The sequence below is a fragment of the Muntiacus reevesi genome, chromosome 3 (genome assembly GCF_963930625.1).
Source record: "Muntiacus reevesi chromosome 3, mMunRee1.1, whole genome shotgun sequence".
Lineage (NCBI taxonomy): Eukaryota > Metazoa > Chordata > Mammalia > Artiodactyla > Cervidae > Muntiacus > Muntiacus reevesi.
The window spans coordinates 69706569-69729621 of record NC_089251.1 but is presented as its reverse complement, the minus strand read 5'-3'; the positions used below and the strand labels follow the sequence as shown (position 1 = coordinate 69729621).

At 36.1% G+C, this 23053-nt stretch overlaps 1 protein-coding gene across 18 annotated transcripts in view; it reads right to left on the bottom strand.

The window, feature by feature from the left end:
- The window catches only part of NRXN1 (neurexin 1), a 1155776-nt gene that overhangs the window by 1091423 nt on the left and 41300 nt on the right, over positions 1-23053 (bottom strand). The window contains exons 2-3 of one of the 18 annotated variants that reach the window (XM_065927354.1): positions 18238-18243; positions 5045-5056 (exon numbers count right to left, since the gene is read on the bottom strand). The exons of the other annotated variants lie outside the window; for them this stretch is intronic. Of the exons in view, the coding sequence (XP_065783426.1) occupies positions 5045-5056; positions 18238-18243 (18 nt within the window). The remainder of the gene's footprint in view (positions 1-5044; positions 5057-18237; positions 18244-23053) is intronic. 18 annotated transcript variants of the gene reach the window in all.

Below are 23053 nucleotides of genomic sequence, written 5' to 3'. Positions count from 1 at the left end.
ATGACAAACTTTCTCAAAAAGTATGGCCTTAAACATTCTCTCTGACTCTCTCTGCAAAAAGGCTTTTCATTCTGTATGTGATCAAGTCAAAAGATTGTGATCCACAACTCAAAGTTTCACATAATGCCTGAAACAATTCATTATTAATTGATATGCCTAGTGATGATGCTGAAACCGTTTTACCTGCTTTTCCATTCTTCTCAAATCTGCTATCCCCAGTCCACTCACTTATTCTCAGTTATTATTTACTGAGAAAACGGAAATGAACTATCTACCTTCTGACCACCAGAACCTACAACCCTACCTCCATGGGTACCCTCTGATATACATTCCTCTTGGTATGGTAGATAATTTTTATTTATTTATTTACCCATCAGACATCAAGGTCAGCTCCTCTGATGGTGATCTGGATTTCCCATCTCCTTTCTTTGACTCAAAGATTTTGTTCCAGGGACTTCCTTGGTGATACAGTGGTCAAGAATTAGCCTTCCAGTGCAGAGGGCATGGGTTTGACCCCTGATCAGGGAACTAAGATCCCATATGCTATGGGGCAACTGAGCCCTCCTATTGCAAGGAGTGCATGCCACAACTAAGACCTGACACAGCCAGAAATAAACAAATATTTTTTAAAGAAGATTTCGTTCCTGAGAAGATGGAACCATTCATTTGAATCACAAATTTCTCACTTTTTACTAGATCATGCACATCTACATTCAGAAATGTATTTCTTTCATTACAAAGAAGAACCTACTTTGTACTTAAATTCCCCTAGTGCTGCCCGCTTTGTTGCTCTTCTTCACAGACAATTTTCTGTAGATACTATTTCTACTTCCTCTTATTCTCTTCTCAGTTTGCTCCAGTTGGGTTTTATCTCCATTACTCCCCTAATCCTTTTAAGTTTCCCATAACCTCTATTTTAACTTCACTGGTCATTTCTTTGTTACATGTTGAATTACATCACTCTTCTGCTTAGAATTTGCCAAAGAACTGGCACACCAGTTAGCTACCAGAGAAGCCCAATTTATTAATCACTTACTGTATGTATGACATATATAATACAAAGATAAGAACATAAGTTAAATGATATTTCTTGAGCATCTGCTGTGTTCCAGGCATTCCTCTAGGCTGAAGGTACAGAAGCAAAATGAATAAGATTACTTCTGTTATGGGTCTCACATCATTAGGGAAGAAAATCAATCAGATGAATTACCACATTAGTCACCACTTTAATTTAAATACCTCAACCTGGTCTCTATTTCTACTTCTCTTCTGCTTTAATTTCCTCCCTCCCTCCCTGTATGTCCTGCCCAGCTCAGGCCCGGGAACACTCCAAGCCTTTCCCCATCTTAGTGTCCTTGCACTGCGTGTTTCCTCTGATGAAATGCTCTTACCCTGGAACTGACTCCTACCTCCCTTACAATTATCATGTCTTCATGGAAATCTTGCCAGATCATACACTGCAAGTACCACACAGTCAGTCATGAGCAGTTTTAATTTCTACAGAACATTTGCACTTAAAGAAGTTGTTTCATGGGTACTAAAGAACATGCAGGGATAAAAAAGAGTCTTAATTTGAACATGTATCTAACCTTAGGACTACTAAGGCAACTCTGTAATTGATTTATTCAATAATCATAAATAGAGTAAAGCTTTAGCACTGAAGGTTCACAGCCCTATATTTAATGTTATCAGGACATTATTCCCCAAAATCAAGACATCTGGCACCTCACATTTTTACTGGTCAGATTTCTACAAACGGGGTTCTGTGGTATAGCAAAGCACATTAACTCAAATAATAACAATTAATGTACGCATAGGTAAACAGCAAGACGACTTCAGATATATCAAACATGCGAAAAGAATTATTCTTAATTCAAATTTTGATTTTTAAGGAATCTTTTATACCACCAAAAATATCATTAGGATCAATTAAAGAAAAATAAATTTTGAAAGATCACTACCTTGACACAGATGAAAAAAATTAAACCCAGGGTTGTCATATTTACATCAAGTTGTAGGCTCTCTTTGTATAAGAACCTGTTAATCTTTGCATTTTATGCTCTCAGACACAAAAGAGCTCTTTTAATAAACTTAATCATTCCATAGTCTAGAAATGGACATTTTAATCAGATTATTTCTGTTTCCATACATTGTTTCTTCTGGATTTTGCTTTTTATCATGATTGTAGTTTCCTTCTAGTGCAATCTGAATTATTTGAAGATCAGAATCTTTGGAGTTTCTTAAATTATCCAGTAAAATGGATTACAATATGCCACCTTAACCTGATAATTGCACCTTTCAGATCCAACTTTTCATCCCATTTACACACACACCCACACACACACACCCCTGGAGAACAGGCCTGGAGTCTTCATCATGTTCTACAAACATTATGCAGCTGATATTTACATGTTGTTCTTCTTAAAATGCCTTCCCAAATAATATAAATACAAAGTAACTAATTTATGAGGGAACGCTTTCTCTCATGTTTACCTTTTAATGTCCATGTCCACCGGTCACCCTACTAGTTTACTAAAACGGAGCGGTTGGTTGAAAATATGCACATTTTGTTTTTCCAAAGAGAATGTAAATATTCTTTACTTCCTTCAATGAGAATTTCAGTAAGAGCAGAGAGAAGATATGCTGAAGACTCCAAATACCATATTTGTGTATTATGCTCAGTTGCTTTAGTCATGCCTGACTCTTTGCAACCCCATGAACTAACCCACCAGGCTCTTCTGTCCATGGAGTTTTCCAGGCAAGAGTACTGGAAGGGGTTGCCATTTCCTCCAGGGGATCTTCCCAACCCAGGAACTGAATCCAAGTCTCCTGAATCTGAGGCATTGCAGGCAGATTCTTTACCTCCTGGGCCATTAGGGAAATCCCCAAAATATCATTAATTATAAATAACTAAGTCTCTGTAACCTATTTTGCTCATAATATTTTTTTTGAAACAAAGAATTCTTATTAGGAACTTTCAACAATGTGAACACTATAAACAAGAATGTAAAACATACATATTATTATACACTTCATCTGAAAATGTCCATATTCTTAAAAAGTCTTAAGAGACTTATGTTGCTGAATATGAAGTGAGTGACAAATTAGAAAAACATATGTCAATCATATTGCTTTATAGTGGCCTGAAACATGCTTCGCTGTGGCTGTGATCTACTTTTATGCCAAGGCTACCACCAATCTATATTCTACTTCTGGGGAATTGATAAATAGCCACCTCCATGTAGAGACAAAAGACTTGATGAACTGAATACTAGCTGGAAGCCAACCGTCATTTGCCTTTCTTAGCTAGATGCCTCATGCAGGCACGATCTGTGCAAGCGCACGTCGTAGCCTTGCCTTTTGCATAGACATCCTCGTCTACGTGACAGTTCATACAGAGGATTTCAGTCCTGGTTCCTTTCATGTCTGATTCCACCCTTTTGATTGACCTCCTACCCAGCGATGCTTAACAGAGAGCTGGCTACAGATGAAAACTAGAAAGTAGGGACCTGATTCAATTGCATCTCATTTAGAGGCTGGCTAGCAACTCCAGCAGTAGCCTGGGATGCAGTGCTATCTCAAATAGGCTGTAATTCTACCTGAACTAGTCAGACTGGCTCCCTCAAAAGTAGTGTCAAAAAGCAAATATCCAGAGAGGTGCAGAGAAACACATGAACTACCCCTGTACAATTTTTAAGAGGGAAGCCAGGCTTCCAAGAGCTAATTATTTTCTAATTGCAGTCCCTGCATTGGTCTTAAAGATATCCAAGTTTAATCTCAGCCAAAAACCCCGCTAAGCACACACTCCTTTTCAAGCTCCTGCTTTAGGGGTCATGCATTCTTTACATTCGACATTTCTTGTTTCTTCAATAGCTAACTACATATCAAGATTTCATAGTATCTTCATTATTCCACCTGTTTGAATCACTCACAAAGATGCTAAAGAGGATACCAAAAAACACACAGCATGTAATGCTCTATTTGAAGTGAAACTAACTCGAAGTAGAGCAAAACCATCACCTCCTTCATCTCTTTAAGGTCTGCTTATGTAGCAAAATAATTTAAGCATAAGAATTTGCATTCCAGCTATACCTATAAACAACTGTGCTGTCTTTGGTGATTTATAAGGCCTTTGAAATTTTCTAGGTGTCCTAGGGGCAACATAAGAAAAAATTATCTTTCTTCACATCTAACTAGGTAAAAATTTTGATTTAACCAAATCTTTACATACCACATAAGTATTAATGATGTTAGCTTCTATTTTCTGCCATTTATCTCAATCATTATTAGTGGATTTCAAGGGGAAAAACATGGTTATTGAGGCTCTTTGGTTTCTCCTATTGAACAAATTGAATAACGTGTTAACTAAGCCTTGTATGCTCAAAACTATGGCATGTGATTTTAAAAGTAGAAAAAGAATCAAATATGAGGTCCTTGTGTGCATGAGATGACCCATCTGGTGTAGAGAGGCGCTATATATCACTACTGAGATGATGTGCAGAGCATTACAGAACAGCCTCCCCAGGTGGCACGACGGGAAAAAGCCCGCCGGTAAGATACTCAGGTTTGATCCCAGAGTTGGGAAGATTCCCTGAAGGAGGGCATGACAACCCACTCCAGTATTCTTTCCTGGAGAATACCTTGAAAAGACGAGCCTGGCCAGCCACAGTCCATGCGGTCGCAAAGAGTAGGATGCGCGTGAAGCAACTTAGCACACACACACAGAACAGCCTAAGAAGTGCCCTCCACTTCGAGTGATTCGAGTTACCCAAGAAGAAAGTGAGGCAAGAGTCATGCAAAACCCTGCAACTGACGTTCACTGAATTATTCAAACTGCCACTCTTTCTCATGATGTGAATACAGTCTGACTATTTCAATAAATGTTGTAGTGAATAATAAGGACTTTTTTGTACAAAATGCCAGACAAGGAACAGGAAATGAGCTTCCATTCCATATTATTCTCATTTTGACTATGATTCACTCACATCTATAGGACATATGCCTGACAGATCTTTAGGCTTAAAAAGCAAAATGAGACCAGTACCTGGGGATTGTGCTTTTCAAGCTTACTCAGCAGGATGTGAAGAAAAGAGGTCAGGATTTGTGCTAAAGGAGCTGCAAAGAATAACGTATTTGTCAGAATATGAGACACAGTTACATTTAAGGAAAAGTTGACCTAAAATTGCTGACCATATTATTGTCTGATAATGCAGCTTTTGCTTCACTCTAAGCACTCAGACTTTATTCTTATCACAGATATCTGAGAGCTCTTCCTTTTTTGAACAAATTTGTTATTCATGTTCATGCCATTTTCTTAATCAGTCCCTTGATGCCAGGCCTATGTAACTGGTCTCCTTGCTTCTGATTTTTTTTTCCTCCTGAAATCTAATCTTCATACCAATACTGAATATATCTATCATAAACGTAACTTTAAAAGGTGATTTTCAAAGTTTTAAAACTAAAACACCTAATAAGAAAAATATTTTGCATTACGACAAAATTTGGTCTCATACACACAAAGTAAATTTCACGAAATTGTATCCTTCCTATCTTCAATGCATTCACATTTCCACTGCTTTTCATTATGTTTCATTTTATTTAATTCTACTCCACAAATACTAAATATGAACCACTGAATTATATCATGATCATCTAAACTATGGTTCCTAAATATAAGTCCAGGGACCCCTTGGTGTACTCACGACAATTTCAGGAGATCCACCAGGTCAACATTCTTTCACAATAAAGGCAAAACACATTTGCCTTATTCACTTTCACTCTCTGATGAGAGTACTGTAGAGTTTTCCAGAAGGTATATGATATGATGATGTCATATCCTGACAGAAAATGAAAGCTATGCTTGTAGATTCTTTGGTTTAAATGTTTTTCTCAGCTTTAACTTGTAATACAGTAAACATCAATAAATATAGCCGCATAAACAAAAGCTTTTTGGGTTACTCAATAAAATTTAAGAATTTCAAGGGATCATGAAACCAAAAAGTTTGAGAACTACTCAACACTGATTTTAATTGGATTGTTGCATACACACATGCACACACACACTCACACATACACACACACACACACACACAAACCAAACCTCTTTCTATAACACACTCTGTTGCCTGCGAAGCAAATGTAACCTGGTACAAAGATTTCAACAACTTCACTATGATTCTGCTGTTCCCTAAAAACAACTCTAGGCTTCCCTGTGACTCAGTGGTAAAGAATCCACCTGCAGGAGATGGCTTTGTAACTGGTGCAGGAGATGCGGGTTTGATCCCTGGCATGGGAAGATCTCCTGGAGTAGGAAATGGCAACCACTCCAGTATTCTTGCCTGGGAAATATCATGGACAGAGGAGCCTGGCAGGCTATAGGCCATGGGGTTGCAGAGTCAGGGACAACTTAGCAACTAAACAACAACAAAAAAACTCTGCTTTCAACCAGGAACACCACTCTAAGTACCCTAAACAAAACTTGTCATTCCTGCTTTGAGCCTTATTTCAAATACTATTCCTGAAATATCCTTAAGCCTATTTTTTGGCAAGATGAATCCTATTTATGTGTACATCTGTAATTATTGGCTCTGCCTTATGTAATTTTTTTTTTTTTTTTTCAGAATCGACCATAGAGGAATCCTGGGATTCATATGGGAATGCAATTATGTGACTTTAACTTTTCATAGATATGGAAACCACACTAGTAATCAGAGTACCTCATATTTGGCATAGCAACTACTGCAGTGTGAAGACTTCACAGGAAGGGTCAACCAGAGAGTTATGCAGGAATCAATATCAATGCTAGGAGAAGAAGAAATCATGTTCTTTTCTTTGAGATTGCTCACTGTCACACCAGCAATAAGAAGACCAGTCTAATAGACAATGGCTTAGAGCCACCATGGAAAGAACCCCATTTTCATTATTAAAACATTTTATCAAGTTTTCCCTTGACTAGACATCTGTGTGTAATCTCAGTCCCTTGTATGACACTGCTCCCGGTGATGCCTGTATCATTTCTATGCTCTGATGAAGACCTATGCCGTCTTCTAATACTTCTCCATTCTGTTTTAATATCCATTATATTATTCTACTTTGCAATTAGTTATTTTATGTTTTTTCTCAAAAAATAGGTAAGTGTCCTGGGGAACTGATTCTACCTCTTCTACCTCAGCATCTAAGGGTTTGTTGTGTTTTGGTTTTGGTCTTTCTTAGAACACTAGGAAGTTTCTATAATTTGTATTGTATTTTGAAATTCATTCATTTGAATGTTTTTCCTTTGAGGATGATTGACATTTTGAATGCATGTTTATCTCAACAGGTTTTTGTCTTGTTTTGTTTTTTTTACATTTTCTTGAATTGTTGTGTCATGCACAGTTTTTCTTCATTTATGTTTTGGAGAAAAAACATTACCCATTTTCACCTCTAAATGTTATCCCTTTATGATCTGAGAAGGCATGCAAGTTACACATGATAAACAAAGGTAAGTTCCATGCTATTTAAATGTAAAGCTGAAAACTCTGTATTAGAATATTAAGGAGCAACTACTTAATATTCATATTAAAGAGAAAAAAAGAAAAATGAGAATCTATCACTATAAGTCTGATCACAGTAATCAGGAAATGAGGTCCTGTGTGAAAATCTGTAAGAGTAAGATGGAGTATACCACAAAAAGTAATCAGTTAAATCACATTTCAAACATTCTAAGTGTGCAGGCTCTGCTAACCTTGCCTGAGATTCCCAATTAAGACAATGCCTAGAAGAATCCAATGATTCCATTATCTCCTTGTAGAAATTAAAAAGTATTCTAACCGAGGGTCAAACATGGTTTCTTGTATTGAAAGGGATACTTCAACAGGTCATTTAAAATTTTCAAGGCATAACTTAATATTCTTATAGTTAGCACTTTTTAAATACCCAAGCAGCATAATAGAATTATAAGGGTGAAAAAGAAACTTATTTAAAATGACACAAATAGGAACTCAGGAAGCTCAGCATTTCTTGCTCCAACGATCATAATAGGGTACTTCATTAACATTTAAAAATACCACATACAAAAAGAAGTGGAAAAAAACAGGGGAAAGGAGAATATTTAGGATATACTTCTTATATCTTGCTTTGTTTACAAATGTAAGTATAGCCATATTTTGGGGTCAGTGATGATCATTTGATCCTGCATGACGAAAGAAAAATTCCTTTTTAAAACAAACATGAAAAGCCTTTAACATCTACTCAGTCATAATTTGAATATGTTTTATTCAATATATTAACATAACATGTGCAACTTTACATATTAGATATAAGATTTTCATTATTTATACTTATTGCAAATCATTTATGTATTTTAAAAATACATTCATATATACAAAGACTACACATAACCCAGTACAAAGGAATTTAATCTCATTACTTAAATTTTCATTAGGAAATATTACAGGTTGAAATGAAATACAAGAAATAGTTAATGCTAATGCAAACTGATGTCTCTTTCCAGACAAAATATTACAGAGCTTGAAAGTAACATGAGCCTGTCCGCAGCATTAAACACACTCTTATTCTCTTCTGATCTATCTTCCAGAATGTAAGTCAGGATATAAAATTTATATAAGTCATTTCAACCCTCTTATCTTTCAAAACCCAAAGTTGGTATCCATTTATAACGCTACTTAACTCACATCACTTTATAAATCTGCTTCCATTAAAAATAGTCATATCATAAGTGAACATGTTAAATAAATATATCTGCCTAATTTTGAAAAAAATGTTTAATCATTAACAATGAGGCATTTATTCTATTCTTATTTTCAAAATGTTTACAACTGTAGATTTAAAAAAAAAAGGAAGGGGGGAAAGCTCCCTCCTTTTGGGAATCGTTCTAATATGCACTGCAGATGTTAATGATTTTGGTAAACTAAACAGGCCATTTTCTTGCCTAAAATTTGGCCACCAGAAAGCAATGTATCTTTCAACAGGTACTATAATGATCTATGCATGTTAGATTTTTTTAACTGTTCAATTATTTTTGAAATTATAAGGTTAAGGAAAAACACAGATATGAAAAGATACTGCCTATAACTCCATTTCTCAGAAGAAAACACCATTAAAATTTTGTTATATCTCCTTTTAGAGAATGCAACATATAAATGGATAGAACATATGAGTATCGCACACAGATTTACTTTTTTTTTTTTTAATTTTTTTTTTTATTTTACAGTGGGTTTTGTCATACATTGATATGAATCAGCCATAGAGTTACACGAATTCCCCATCCCGGTCTCCCATCCCACCTCCCTCTCCACCCGATTCCTCTGGATCTTCCCAGCCCAACAGGCCCGAGCACTTGACTCATGCCTCCCACCTGGGCTGGTGGTCTGTTTCACCACAGATAATATACATGCTGTTCTTTCGAAACATCGCACCCTCCCCTTCACCCACAGAGTTCAAAAGTCTGTTCTGTACTTCTGCGTCTCTTCTTCTGCCCTGCATATAGGGCCATCATTACCATCTTTCTAAATTCCGTATATATGTGTTAGTATACTGTAATGTTCTTTATCTTTCTGGCTCACCTCACTCTGTATAATGGGCTCCAGTTTCATCCATCTCATTAGAACTGATTCAAATGAATTCTTTTTAACGACTGAGTAATATTCCATGGTGTATATGTACCACAGCTTCCTTATCCATTCATCTGCTGATGGACATCTAGGTTGCTTCCATGTCCTGGCTATTATAAACAGTGCTGCGATGAACATTGGGGTGCACGTGTCTCTTTCAGATCTGGATTCCTCAGTGTGTATGCCCAGAAGTGGTATTGCTGGGTCATATGGTAGTTCTATTTCCAGTTTTTTAAGAAATCTCCACACTGTTTTCCATAGTGGCTGTACTAGTTTGCATTCCCACCAACAGTGTAAGAGGGTTCCCTTTTCTCCACACTCTCTCCAGCATTTATTGCTTGTAGACTTTTGGATAGCAGCCATCCTGACTGGCATGTAATGGTACCTCATTGTGGTTTTGATTTGCATTTCTCTGATAATGAGTGATGTGGAGCATCTTTTCATGTGTTTGTTAGCCATCTGTATGTCTTCTTTGGAGAAATGTCTGTTTAGTTCTTTGGCCCATTTTTTGATTGGGTCATTTATTTTTCTGGAATTGAGCTTCAGGAGTTGCTTGTATATTTTTGAGATTAATCCTTTGTCTGTTTCCTCATTTGCTATTATTTTCTCCCAATCTGAGGGCTGTCTTTTCACCTTACTTATAGTTTCCTTTGTTGTGCAAAAGCTTTTAATTTTCATTAGGTCCCATTTGTTTATTTTTGCTTTTATTTCCAATATTCTGGGGGGTGGGTCATAGAAGATCTTGCTGTGATTTATGTCAGATTTACTTTTAAATGAACAGACATTTTAAAATATTACTCCATAACCTATTTACTTAGTAATAGCAAATTGTCATAGCATACACATTTACATGTTGTGTATCACTGTTTTTAATATCAGCATAGTATGCTATTTATGACCATACCATGTTCAAGTTAAAAAAATCTTTCACTAGACATTTAGTTTCTTTCCTTCTAATTTCTAATACTGTAAATAAAACTGGGATGAACATCTAATTACTATAATTTGCATACCCTTCTAACTTTTTTGAGTACAATGCTTGGCTGATACAGGTTATCAATATATATTTGTTGCATGAATGATTGGATGGATGAATAAAGTAAGAAGTGTGGGTTTCAAAAATATCAATTTTAGAGACATATCTGGTTGACATTCTGATTTTCAGTCAAGTCACTTCATACATTGTTGTGCTTTCCCCTTAGAATTATGATAAAGAAAAAACATGCAGAATTGTTAAATGACTTTCACATTTAACATGCATCACCAGATACTTCTTAACATGTGGGACCTGGTGGATCCTATCAGTAACATTCTGTGTGAAATAATGCACCCAATCTATGTTTGGTTAAAGTAGAGAAAGTAAAGTGTAAATTTTGAACTCACCCTGTAATGTTCCTTTTTTTCCACATAGAATATCTGCAGTTACAACTGGAACATATCTTTTAAAGCATAATTCAGAGGTTCCATACTCCTCTACTTTCCTCAGTTTGATTTAATAAGCAGCTATTCATAGCATTATGGTAGTCATATTAAAAAGCCTGAAACAGCTAAAAACATATAACCTCATATAGTTGTCAGTGCGTTATGAGGTAACAAACAAAAAATAACACCAAATTTCCTCTCCATTATGATAAATGACTATGTGGTTCATTCTCCAGCTGAGATAAACAGATGCAATATTTACTCCAGCTGGAAGAAGACAGAACTTCTCACCAATGGATGATGTGACAGCAGTTCTATCCCTTTCTCAGCAGTTTCCTCCTTGTTTAACAAACACCTTGGAAACTCGCCAGTTTTCAGGTATTCTCATCTTGGGATGGTGGCCAGTTATTCACAATGACACTAGAACTAGAGGCCAGATGTGCAACATACAAGAATTTTTTTTCTTTGATTGCTTTATTATAACAGCAAAAGGATGCAATTTATACTATACATTATTTCATAGCTGACAAAATTTACAAAAAAATAAATTGAGCTTAAAATGACATGCACGAAATTATAGACCAAGTTGTACAGGCTTACTCCATAGTTCAGTTATATCTAGCAATGAACTTTATTCAACTCACAGAACCCCATGCATTTTCACTGAGTACACTGCACAAGATCTCACAAGGAGGGGATTTTATTGAGCTAATGAGAAGCTACTCCATAAACAACCAAAACCACCCCAGACTTGAATAAACCCAGTGACATTTTCTTATATCATTTATTTCTTTACTGTAGATTTTCCTAAAAAGGTGAGGGGGGGGAGGTGATGAAGAATAAATACTAGTTTCAAGCATCTTCTTGTCATGATTTTAACAAAACTTGGCCCATGATAGGGAGCCAAACATTTTGAGAAATATCTGGTTTGTCTTTTCTAAATAACAGGAAAACTGCTAAATGTAAAAAGAAAAGCATTACCCAACGGCACAAATCAGCCTATAATCCACTTGAAGCTAATTTTGCCTATTAATCTTTTAGCTTTTTTTTTAATTGTTATAATTTTACTAGAGCTGAAGTTCTTCAAGATATGAAAAATCTGGTTAAATTTTTGAAATGTTGCCACAATCTGCTGAAGAGCACTGTTCTTTAATTTTCAACTTTTAAATAAGTGACAGATATTAACTGATTAGGAAAAGTGGTGGTAACAAAAATGATAATGAATATCTTTGTAAGATATTAATTATTTAATAAAGCCAACTTCATTATAGAGCAAATTTAGATGATAGAAATAAATAAATGCATGCAAGAATTCATTTTCTTTATTCAGTCAAGATGATCCATAGATGCCAACATTATACGTTAAATATCACAATGGTGATATTTAGCAATTTATAAAATTGCCACATGAGAAAGTGACATTTATTAAACTTCTGTCGTAGAAAGTTTCTCAGCATTTTGCTATAAATATACTTATTTTATTTTTTATTTTTTTAAACTAATTTATTTATTTTAATTGGAGGCTAATTAACTGAGCCCATATTTCCTACACATTTGTTCTGTAGGTTATACCCAGAGAGATTACTTTAGTAGATCTTTCTGCTGTCTTGTTTAACAAATTGCCTAAATACTTGCTTTTTTTTTTTTTCCAACAAGGTGCAGACATCCAGAATGGTATCAAACTACAAGTATGTAGTGCCAAGTTAAATTTCAAATGTAAGGTTTAAGCTTTTTTCAAGAGGTAGAAAACACTATAAAGGCAAGCCAGATTCTGAAATAAAATGTTTATTCCCCAAATTATAGAGTTTCCTAGCTGGCACGTTGTTTGCTGTTTTAGTCACTAAGTCGTGTCTGACTCTTTGTGACCCCGCGGACTGTAAGTCTGCCTAGCTCCTCTATTCAAGTGATTTCCCAGGAAAGAATACTGGAGTGTTTTGCCATTTCCTTCTCCAGGGGATCTTCCCGACCTATAGATCAAACCCATGACTCTTGCATTGGCAGGCAGGTTCTTTACCACCGGGCCACCAGGGAAGCCCACTTGTTCGTTTACTCTATCCCTAAACCAAGGTTTATTGTAGATTTACAGAAGTCTTTCAAGACCTAAAGTTCTTGTCAATATGAAACGACAGCATACCAAGAAAGTCCAGAAGAGCCGAGTTGATGCACTAAGTCACCCATCTGCCCCAGCAGAAAAGATCAGTGCCTGGAGTCTTTTTACTTTTGCCTCTTTATTGAGAATCCTGAGAAAGTTAATCAGGAAAAATGCGAGGCAGACAAGACACCACTCCTTCAGTCAATGCAGGAGACATAAGAGATAAAGGTTCAGTCCCTGGGTGGGGAAGATCCTCTGGAGGAGGGCATAGCAACCCACTCCAGTATTCATGCTTGGAGAATCCCATGGACAGAGGACCCTGGCAGCCTACAGGTCATGGGGTTGCAGAGTTGGACAAAACTGAAGTGACTTAGCACACACGCACCCATGCACATTTCCCCAAATTATAAGAAATCTATGCAATTTATTCATTTTGAAAAACAGTCTCTTCAGTCATTTTTATTGTCTGATAATTGAGGTTTTTTAAAATTATGGGTTCTATTTTTGTCATAAGTACATTGATGATGAACTGATTCAAAGTTTCTTAACCAGAAGAACAGTCTATGAGATAAATCCTTTGAATTGCAATTCCTTTGCCAGCCTTTAGCTCAGAAATTAAGAAAAGAAATGACAACCACCAACAAAGGGGTTCATTCCACAGCTGAGTATGGATTTTCCCCCAGTGACAAGTATTTGTATAAGTCCAAAGCCTAATAATTATTTCAGGAGGGACCTTGAAAATAATTAATATAGATTATTTTAATCTTGGAATCTCAAAGAACATTTGAGCTTCCATCATTCATCTCAGTTTTTTATAGAATCAACTCCAATTTCATCCTGAATGGGGAGAGAATTAAAACACAAATCTTGAAATCACAACTATCAAACAGGCAAAAGAGCCATGGAGGAAAAAATAATACAGATTTATCTTTATCATTTATCCTCCTGACTTTCATATTGAAAGTTTGAATGTATTTTCTAACAAGAATTAGCTAAAAATCTTCCTTATAGTGATTTCTTATTAAAACTGCAAAAGGATTTCTGAAAAACAAATCAAGTTTATTTATTAGGCTCCAGGAATAAATTACTTTAGGTGACTCTGGTACTTTAAGTTTTATTGATGAGAAGCCTATCTTAATGATGCAAGTCATGCACTGAAATCATTCTTTTTTCTCATTTCATCAATAGTTAATTTGGACTTCACAGCAGAATATTCACTGGATAACTGCTCTTAACCTTGACTGTCTTAGGAATAATTCTAAACTCTCATCAAAAGAGGTATTTGATATTATTAATATTAATACAACACATTACATACAAGAGATACTTCACAGACAGCAGTTAACGAACAATAATTAAAATTTACCAGAAATCCCCTTTCCAGAACCAACTTGGAGCATTCTTAAACCAATGGGCCATTCAGCATCTCATCTAGTTTTTTTTTTTCTTTCAAATTTATCAAACTTGCCTTTGAAGTAGAGAGAGGTTTATGCAAGAAAAAAACATAAAAACAATAAGAAATGTGTCAGTATTTTTCATATCTTCTTAATCACTTTAAAATGTGCATGCTGCTGCTGCTGCTAAATCACTTCAGTCGTGTCCAACTCTGTGTGACCCCACAGACGGCAGCCCACCAGGCTGCCCCGTCCCTGGGATTCTCCAGGCAAGAACACTGGAGTGGGTTGCTACTTCCTTCTCCAATGCATGAAAGTGAAAAGTGAAAGTGAAGTCGCTCAGTCGTGTCCGACTCTTAGCGACCCCATGGACTGCAGCCCACCAGGCACCTCCGTCCATGGGATTTTCCAGGCAAGAGTACTAGAGTGGGGAGGCATTGCCTTCTCCAAATATGTGCATAGTACTATCTTATTTTAAGCCATCCACTGATTAAATGTTCCAAATTCAAAATTCTCTTATTTTTCCATTCAGCCTAATGGGTTTGGTCTTTTATGGTTTGTAGATACAAAATTATAATTCCCTGAAAATTTTCTAAGAGTCATCAATAATGTGTATTCTTCTCCAATTCATTTACTAATCCACTCATTCAGTCTTTCTTTCCACTTAAAAATCAAGATATGTTGGTCAGGGAGTTTTTCTACAAAAGTCTACGCATTCACCAAATTACTAAAGCCATGTTTCACAATCAAAATTCACTCTAAATTGATTATATTGGAACTTCACATTTCCAAATCACAGATAACATTTACTGATTATCTGTCCAGATATAGACACTTTGGCATATGCTTTTTGCTATTTGATTAAATCCAAATAAACGTTCTGAAGATTATGAATCCACGATTACTTCCCCAGTGACAGTGCATAGAAGCTACTCTTTGCATTCAGAGGCATGAGGAATCCTTGTCACCTTCTCCCGGATAGCCTCTATGCAGCACTTCTACAGCTCAGGGAATGCTTCTTCCCTGCTTTAAGGGAAGGATCAAGGATGCTTGATCAACATTTGCGTGTGTGTGCTTCATAAAAAGCAGTTAAAGTTCCCACCGATGACACTTGTCTGAGCCTTCCCTTACAATTAGAACCCTCTGATATTCCTATCCCCTCGAGTTATGGGAACCTCCTCAGAAGACAATTAAATTGTTAATAACTGCTGGTACTCCTAGGGAAAAGTTCCAATTTATTTGACTATACACATAATTCAGGGTACTTTAGAGTAGTGGGAAAAAAGAGTAGTGGGAAACCCCCAAAATGGAAAATGTTCGGTTCAGTTCAGTCACTCAGTCATGTCTGACTCTTTGCGACCCCATGAACTGCAGCATGCCAGCCTTCCCTGTCCATCACCAATTCCTGGAACTTATTCAAACTCATGCCCACTGACTCGTGATGCCATTCAACTGTCTCATCCTCTGTCGTCCCCTTCTCCTCCTGCCTGCAATCTTTCCCACAGTCAGGGTCTTTTCTAGTGAGTCAGTTCTTCACATCAGGTGACCAAAGGATTGGAGTTTCAGTCTCAGCATCAGTCCTTCCAATGAACATTCAGGACTGATATCCTTTAAGATAGACTGGTTGGATCTCCTTGCAGTCCAAAGAACTCTAAAGGGTCTTCTCTAACACCACAGTTCAAAAGAATCTATTCTTCAGCACTCAGCTTTCTTTACAGTCCAACTCTCACATCCATACATGACCACTGGAAAAACCATAGCTTTCACTAGATGGACCTTTGTTAGCAAAGTAATATCTCTGCTTTTTAATATGCTGTCTAGGATGTTTATAACGTTTCTTCCAAAGAGTAAGCGTCTTTTAATTTCATGGCTGCGGTCCCCAACTGCAGTGATTTTGGAGCCCCCAAAAATAAAGTCTTTCCCTGTTTCCATTGTTTCCCCATCTATTTGCCATGAAGTGAACAGACCAGATGCCACAATCTTAGTTATCTGAATGCTAAGTTTTAAGCCAACTTTTTCACTCTCCTCTTTCGTTTTCATCAGGAGGCTCTTTAGGTCTTCTTCACTTTCTACCATAAGGGTGGTATCATATGTATATCTGAGGTTATCGATATTTCTCCTGGCAATCTTGATTCCAGCTTGTGTTTCATCCAGCCTGGCATTTTGCATGATGTACTCTGCATTAAACAAGCAGGGTGACTATATGCAAACTTGATGTACTCCTTTCCCTATTTGGAACCAGTTCATTGTTCCATGTCCGGTTCTAACTGTTGCTTCCTGACCCACATACAAATTTCTCAGGACGCAGGTCAGGTGGTCTGGTATTCCCACCTCTTTAAGAATTTTCCACAGTTTGTTGTGATCCACACAGTCAAAGGCTTTGGTGTAGTCAATAAAGCAGAAGTAGATCTTTTTCTGGAATGCTCTTGCTTTTTCAATGATCCAACGAATGTTGGCAATTTGATTAATGGAAAATATAAATTAAATATAGTAAGAATCTGCTCATTTTAATGAAATACATTTTGTTCCCTAAATCTGCTTGGAATTATCTTGTTTTTATAAATTGTATGATTTTTTTCATGCTACTCCATTTAAAATAAAGTATTCTAAAGGCCATGAATATATTTCTTCTATACAAAATGCCACAGCACAGTAGATGGACATTATATAACTACTAACAAATACTTGTTGGATAAAAGCTGAAGCAAAGACTGAAAATCTCTGTTTTGTTTGCTTGTTTGTTTAAGGAACTACTTCCAAAATGACAACTCTGAAGATCAGGATAGAAACACAAAACTATAACAAAAACCTGAATGTTCTTCCTAAAACCTAGAGTTAGAAATTAAAAGTTAGGCAAAGGTAATCAGCACCTATAGGTGAAACTATCAGCCAATTTTATAACAGTTCATTTAATGCATTTAAAAAACATAAAATGTGAGCTGTGTTCAATAGATGGGGCAAAAGTGTAAGAGTGACAGATTTTATTTTCCTGTGCTGCAAAATCACAGAAGACAGTGACTACAGCTACAAAATTAAAAGACACCTGCTCCTTGGAAGAAATGCTATAACAAACCTTGACAGTCTGTTAAAAAGCAGAGACAACACTCTTCCAACAAATATCCATCTAGTCAAAGCTTGGTTTTTCCAGTAGCTATGTACGGATGTGACAGTTGGACCATAAAGAAAGCTCAGCACCAAAGAACTGCTGCTTTCAAACTGTGGTGCTGGAGAAGAGTCTTGAGAGTCCCTTGGACAGCAAGGAGATCAGAATAGCCAATCCTAAAGAAAATCAACCCCAAATATTCATTGGGAGGACTGATGCTGAAGCTGAATACTTTCCAATATTTTCCAATATTCTGCTCTATCCAATGACAATTCTTATTGAGATTGGTACTTCTCTTTTATAATGTTAATGTTATTTAGATGTTTCATAATGTTTAGTTTTCTGCTGAACCTTGTGTTTAAAAATGCTTGGCATGTATGTTGGTGACATCAACTATTTATTTATATGTTGAACATTTAGAAACCAATGCAACAGAGAAGATACTTGACTATGGGTCTCTTTGCACTTAGTGAGTAACCTTCTGCATTAGAGATCCGCCACCCCTGTATGTTAATATGCCAGTCTGAATAGAAGGCTCCTGGGATGGACTGAGCCCAGAAGCGTGATTCCATAAAACTTCATTTAAATGTGAACAGTAACCATGACTGTGTTTACATACATCTATCATTGGAATCAAAAGCATTCTAATAATGAACATGATGTCAATCACCAAGTCATGTGTGACTCTTTGTGAGCCCATGGACTGAAGAATGCCAGGCTTCCCTGTCCTTCACGATCTCCCAGAGTCTCCTCAAACTCATGTCCATTGAGTCAGTGGTGCCATCCAACCATCTCATCCTCTGTTGCCCCCTTCTCTTTCTGCCTTCAATCTTTCCCAGCATAGGGTCTTTTCCAATGAGCCAACTTTTCAGATGACTGGCATGCTTCAGTCCATGGGGGTCATAAAGAGTAGCATTAAAAATACTATTAAAAATCTTAATAGTAATACTCTGGACACAACTTCAGCTCAAATTAGTAAATTAATTTGAAGACTGAGCCAAGGAGCACCCCCAGAAAACAATGCAAAAGATCAAAGAAATGAACTGTATGAATGAAGAAAAGCTAAACAGGGAAGAAGGTTAGCTAAGGAAGTTCTCAAATACATCTATTAAATTTCCAGGTAGAACAGATTGAGTAGATATAACAAAATAAAATTTCCCAAACTGAGAACCTACATGTTTGATTCAGAGGTTTATCAAGTTCTAATAAAGATGAACAGAAAAAGACCCATACATCTTGACAAAACTTTAGAACATTTAGGAAAATTAAAATAATGTTTTTCAAAATAAAATAATTTAGAAGCTTTATAATGAAAATTCAAAAAGCTTCTAGAGAGACAGTAGTAAAAGTTATCTTTATTAGAAACAAAAACAGACTGGTATCAGGCTTATCTTCCATACTCCTAACAGAAGACTATGGGGAAGTTGGCCTCAAATATTTAATTTTAAATCTAGCATCATGTACCCAAGCAATACAATAGTTGAGCAGGATGTAAAAAACAGCCTTTTTCTTTTTTTAATCTGCAAGCATTTAGAAATTTTTATATCAACAAAGCCACTCTGAAAGTACTAATTAAAGTTGTGCTTCAGTAATAAAGTAAAAAGGATCCAAAAATGAGGGAAATATGGACTGCAAGCTATCAATCCAAGAAAAATAAGCTAAAAATAGAAAATGTCCGCAAAAGAATATTCCAGAACTGAGATATGGGAGGTTATGTCAAATTAGAAATACAATTCAAAGCTATAAAGAAACATATTTACATGTTTTTCTATATAAATAGTTGAAATAAAAATTAAAACTTCTAAGAGGAAAGACAACATACACAGTTTTAAAAGGCAGTGTAAAGCCTGATAAAAATATTTGCTCTATATATAACTGACAAGAATATCAATAAACAGAGTGTACAAAATACTTTTTACAACTCCAAAAAAAATGAACAAAGAAACAGGAAAATTACAAAGGAAAAAAAAAGAAGTAAAAATGGTCAATAAATATATAAAAAGATACTCTACATCACTACTGAGCAGGAAAATAAAAGTTAAAACAACAACATACTTTTCATCAGATTGAGACAAGCAAAATATGGTAGCATTCTGTTCTGGTGCAGTACTCAAAACAAAAACTTTATATATTAATACAAGTAAAAATTGGGAGAGTCTGTTCTGGAGTAATTTGTTGGTAACTGGCTCTTGGCAAATTTATTCTTTCAAACCTATCACAGTTTTTAATGTACATATGAATAAGTAATAAGTATGCATCAATGTGCTAGCAAAATATGGAAAAACATATATAAGATGTTCATTGCAACATTTATTCTTAGTAGTAAAATAAATGGACCTAAATCTTAACCAATAATGAATTAGTAAAAATAAATCATGGTCTATACTTGGCAACACAAGTATGTAGGTATGTTGTTTGGTTTTTTTTGAAGTAGAGCTGTCAAATTTTTAAAACATAAGAAATGAGATAGAGTAACCCACAGAAAAATGCTTGTTGAGGTAATCCTATTTGTTTAAGATAAAAATAATAGGTATAAAAATATGTACATATACATGATGGTAAATATACAGAAAGACTTAAAAAGTGGACTTCAAAATGTTTTTAACACTTAGCTTTGTAGAGAACTATGAGAAAAGGACAGGAGTGGTAGAAATTGTTTCCTTATCACTATATTGGGAGGAGTTACATTATTAATCTTTCAAAACAGCCATGTATTTATATGGTTGTGTAATTAAAAAAAGCATAAAGTTAAGCAGGCTAAATTATGACAGAGAAAGAGAACCATTTGAAAAAATTAAAATTTTCATTTTTTATTTTCAATGTTATATTTCATTTTGCCATAATTTGATATTTTAATAATTCTTATATGCTGATCATTATTAGACAATTTACTATCAAATACAAAGGACCTTCTACTTAAACCATAAATATAGTTACACAGCATTAATTAAAAGTATGGAAAATAAAATGAAAATTGAACCACACAAATCTATTAAGTTATGGTTCTCATTTTCTTCTTCCAAAAATGCTCTCCCCTGTTATTCTGCAATAGTTTCAGGTTAGTGTATGTAACTTCTTGTGATATGTACGCTCTTTTCCCCATATCCTGGAAGCAGATTTTGTGGTGACATACTTTGAATAATCAATGTTTTCAAAAGATCCTGTTACAAACTTAGAAAAATGAACAAATGAATCATCCCACTTGAGTATGTCTCACATTTATTTTAGGAAACGGGAATCTGACTGAAGGAAAGACTCCAAATCCAGTCATCGTGACCACTGAAGTAGCTCCCCACTCTACATTCAATTCCTATGACTAAAGGTAGCTTCTGAGAGCGGATGCATATGCCTTGAGTCATTTAGGAATATATGCTTTCTGTTTGGTTGGAAGAGCTTGTCAGTGAGTCAATAAAAAGTCAGGATCTGGGCATTTCTTTGGGGATTAATGGCTAGCTAATACAGCTCTACGAGACAAAGAACATTAACCCCAAATGGTCCCTGTCCACTCTGTGGCAGCCATGGAAAAGAAGCACTAAAAAAGATAAACTAGACTTTTTGGACTTCATGCTAATGTTCTCTTAGTAAGTATCTTTTGCAAGCAATAAAAAATGAACTGATTTTTTTAAGTCAATCTCACTAAGTCAGTTCAGTCACTTTAGTCGCTCAGTCGTGTCTGACTCTTTGGGACCCCATGAATCGCAGCACTCCAGGCCTCCCTGTTCATCACCAACTCCTGGAGTTTACTCAAACTCATGTCCATTAAGTCAGTGATGCGATCCAGCCATCCCATCCTCTGTCATCCCTTTCTCCTCCTGCCCCCAATCCCTCCCAGCATCAGGTTCTTTTCCAATGAGTCAACTCTTCACATGAGGTGGCCAAAGTATTGGAGTTTCAGCTTCAACATCAGTCCTTCCATGAACACCCAGGACTGATCTCCTTCAGGATGGACTGGTTGGATCTCCTTGCTGTCCAAGGGACTCTCAAGAGTCTTCTCCAACACCACAGTTCAAAAGCATCAATTTTTCAGCGCTCAGCTTTCCTCACAGTCCAACTCTCACATCCATACATGACCACTGGAAAAACCACAGCCTTCACCAGATGGACTTTGTTGGCAAAGTAATATCTCTGCTTTTTAATATGCTATCTAAAAAAAAAAAAAAAAAAAGGCCAATCTCACTAAATCTATACAATTCAGAAAATCCATAGGTCTAAATCTGGGTACCTGTTATCAAAATCATCACATGCTATTCAGATCTATACAGGGACCTGGGATAGTTCTCATGTAACAGAACTTTATGGTATACAGATACTTCCATAAGGGTCAGCGATATTTCTAATATTCAGATGATAAAAATAAACCAGTCCTAATTTATCACAAGAGTGTCATCTATTCCTTACATGTAATCTGCACACATCAATAAATATTTCTGTAGTTTTCTGAAATCAGCCTAAATTTCTAATCATTCTCTTTTATGATGTTGGTCCCCATTTAATAACTCAACTGGTAAAATACCAGCTTGAAATATTGATAATATGTTTCTTTTGACAGAAACTATTTGCATTACTTTCCTCCCCAAAGGGACACTTGAGGTGAACAATATGGTTTCACAGCTCTTGTTACTATGACAAAGTGATCAAACAAAAATGCCAGTCAAATGGTTCTTACCAAGGGACGGAACCTTTGGAAGATGAGTGTCAGGGTACACTTGCTTTAGATCAAACTAAAAAGAGGTAAACAGCTTCATATCACCTGCCTTGTTTCTTATTATTCTTACGGTATATAAACCAATACAATCGCACTCTGTGTTGAGATGGGGCTTTCGTGATGGCTCAGTTGGTAAAGAATCTGCCTGCAATGCAGGAGACCCCAGTTTGATTCCTGGGTTGAGAAGATCCACTGGGGAAGGGATAGGCTACCCACTCCAGCATTCTTGGGCTTCCATTGTGCCTCAGCTGGTCAAAAAATCTGCCCGCAATGCAGGAGACCTGGGTTCAATCCCTAGGTTGGGAAAATCCCCTGGAGAAGGGAAAGGCTACCCACTCCAGTATTCTGGCCTGGAGCATTCCATGGATTGTATAGTCATGAGGTCACAAAGAGTCAGACAAGACTGCGCGACTTTCACTTTTGTGTTGAGATACAATTCACTGAGCTAACTGGAATAATTCATTAAGTAGCAGCATATTATACCATAAAGGTCCATGAAGTGAAACAGAGCTTTAGCAGCGCTATTTCTGATTGCAAATCCCTTTGCCGTCATTTACTGACTGTGTGAGCTTGTCTAAATTATGTATCCTGCCTAAACCTCAGTTTTCCCTTCTGCAAATGGGAATAACAATAGTATCTATTCCATTAGGTTGTTAGGAGAATTAAACTAAATTATCCATATAGATTCTTATCACAATGGCAGGTAGAGAGTGAGGACTGATCACA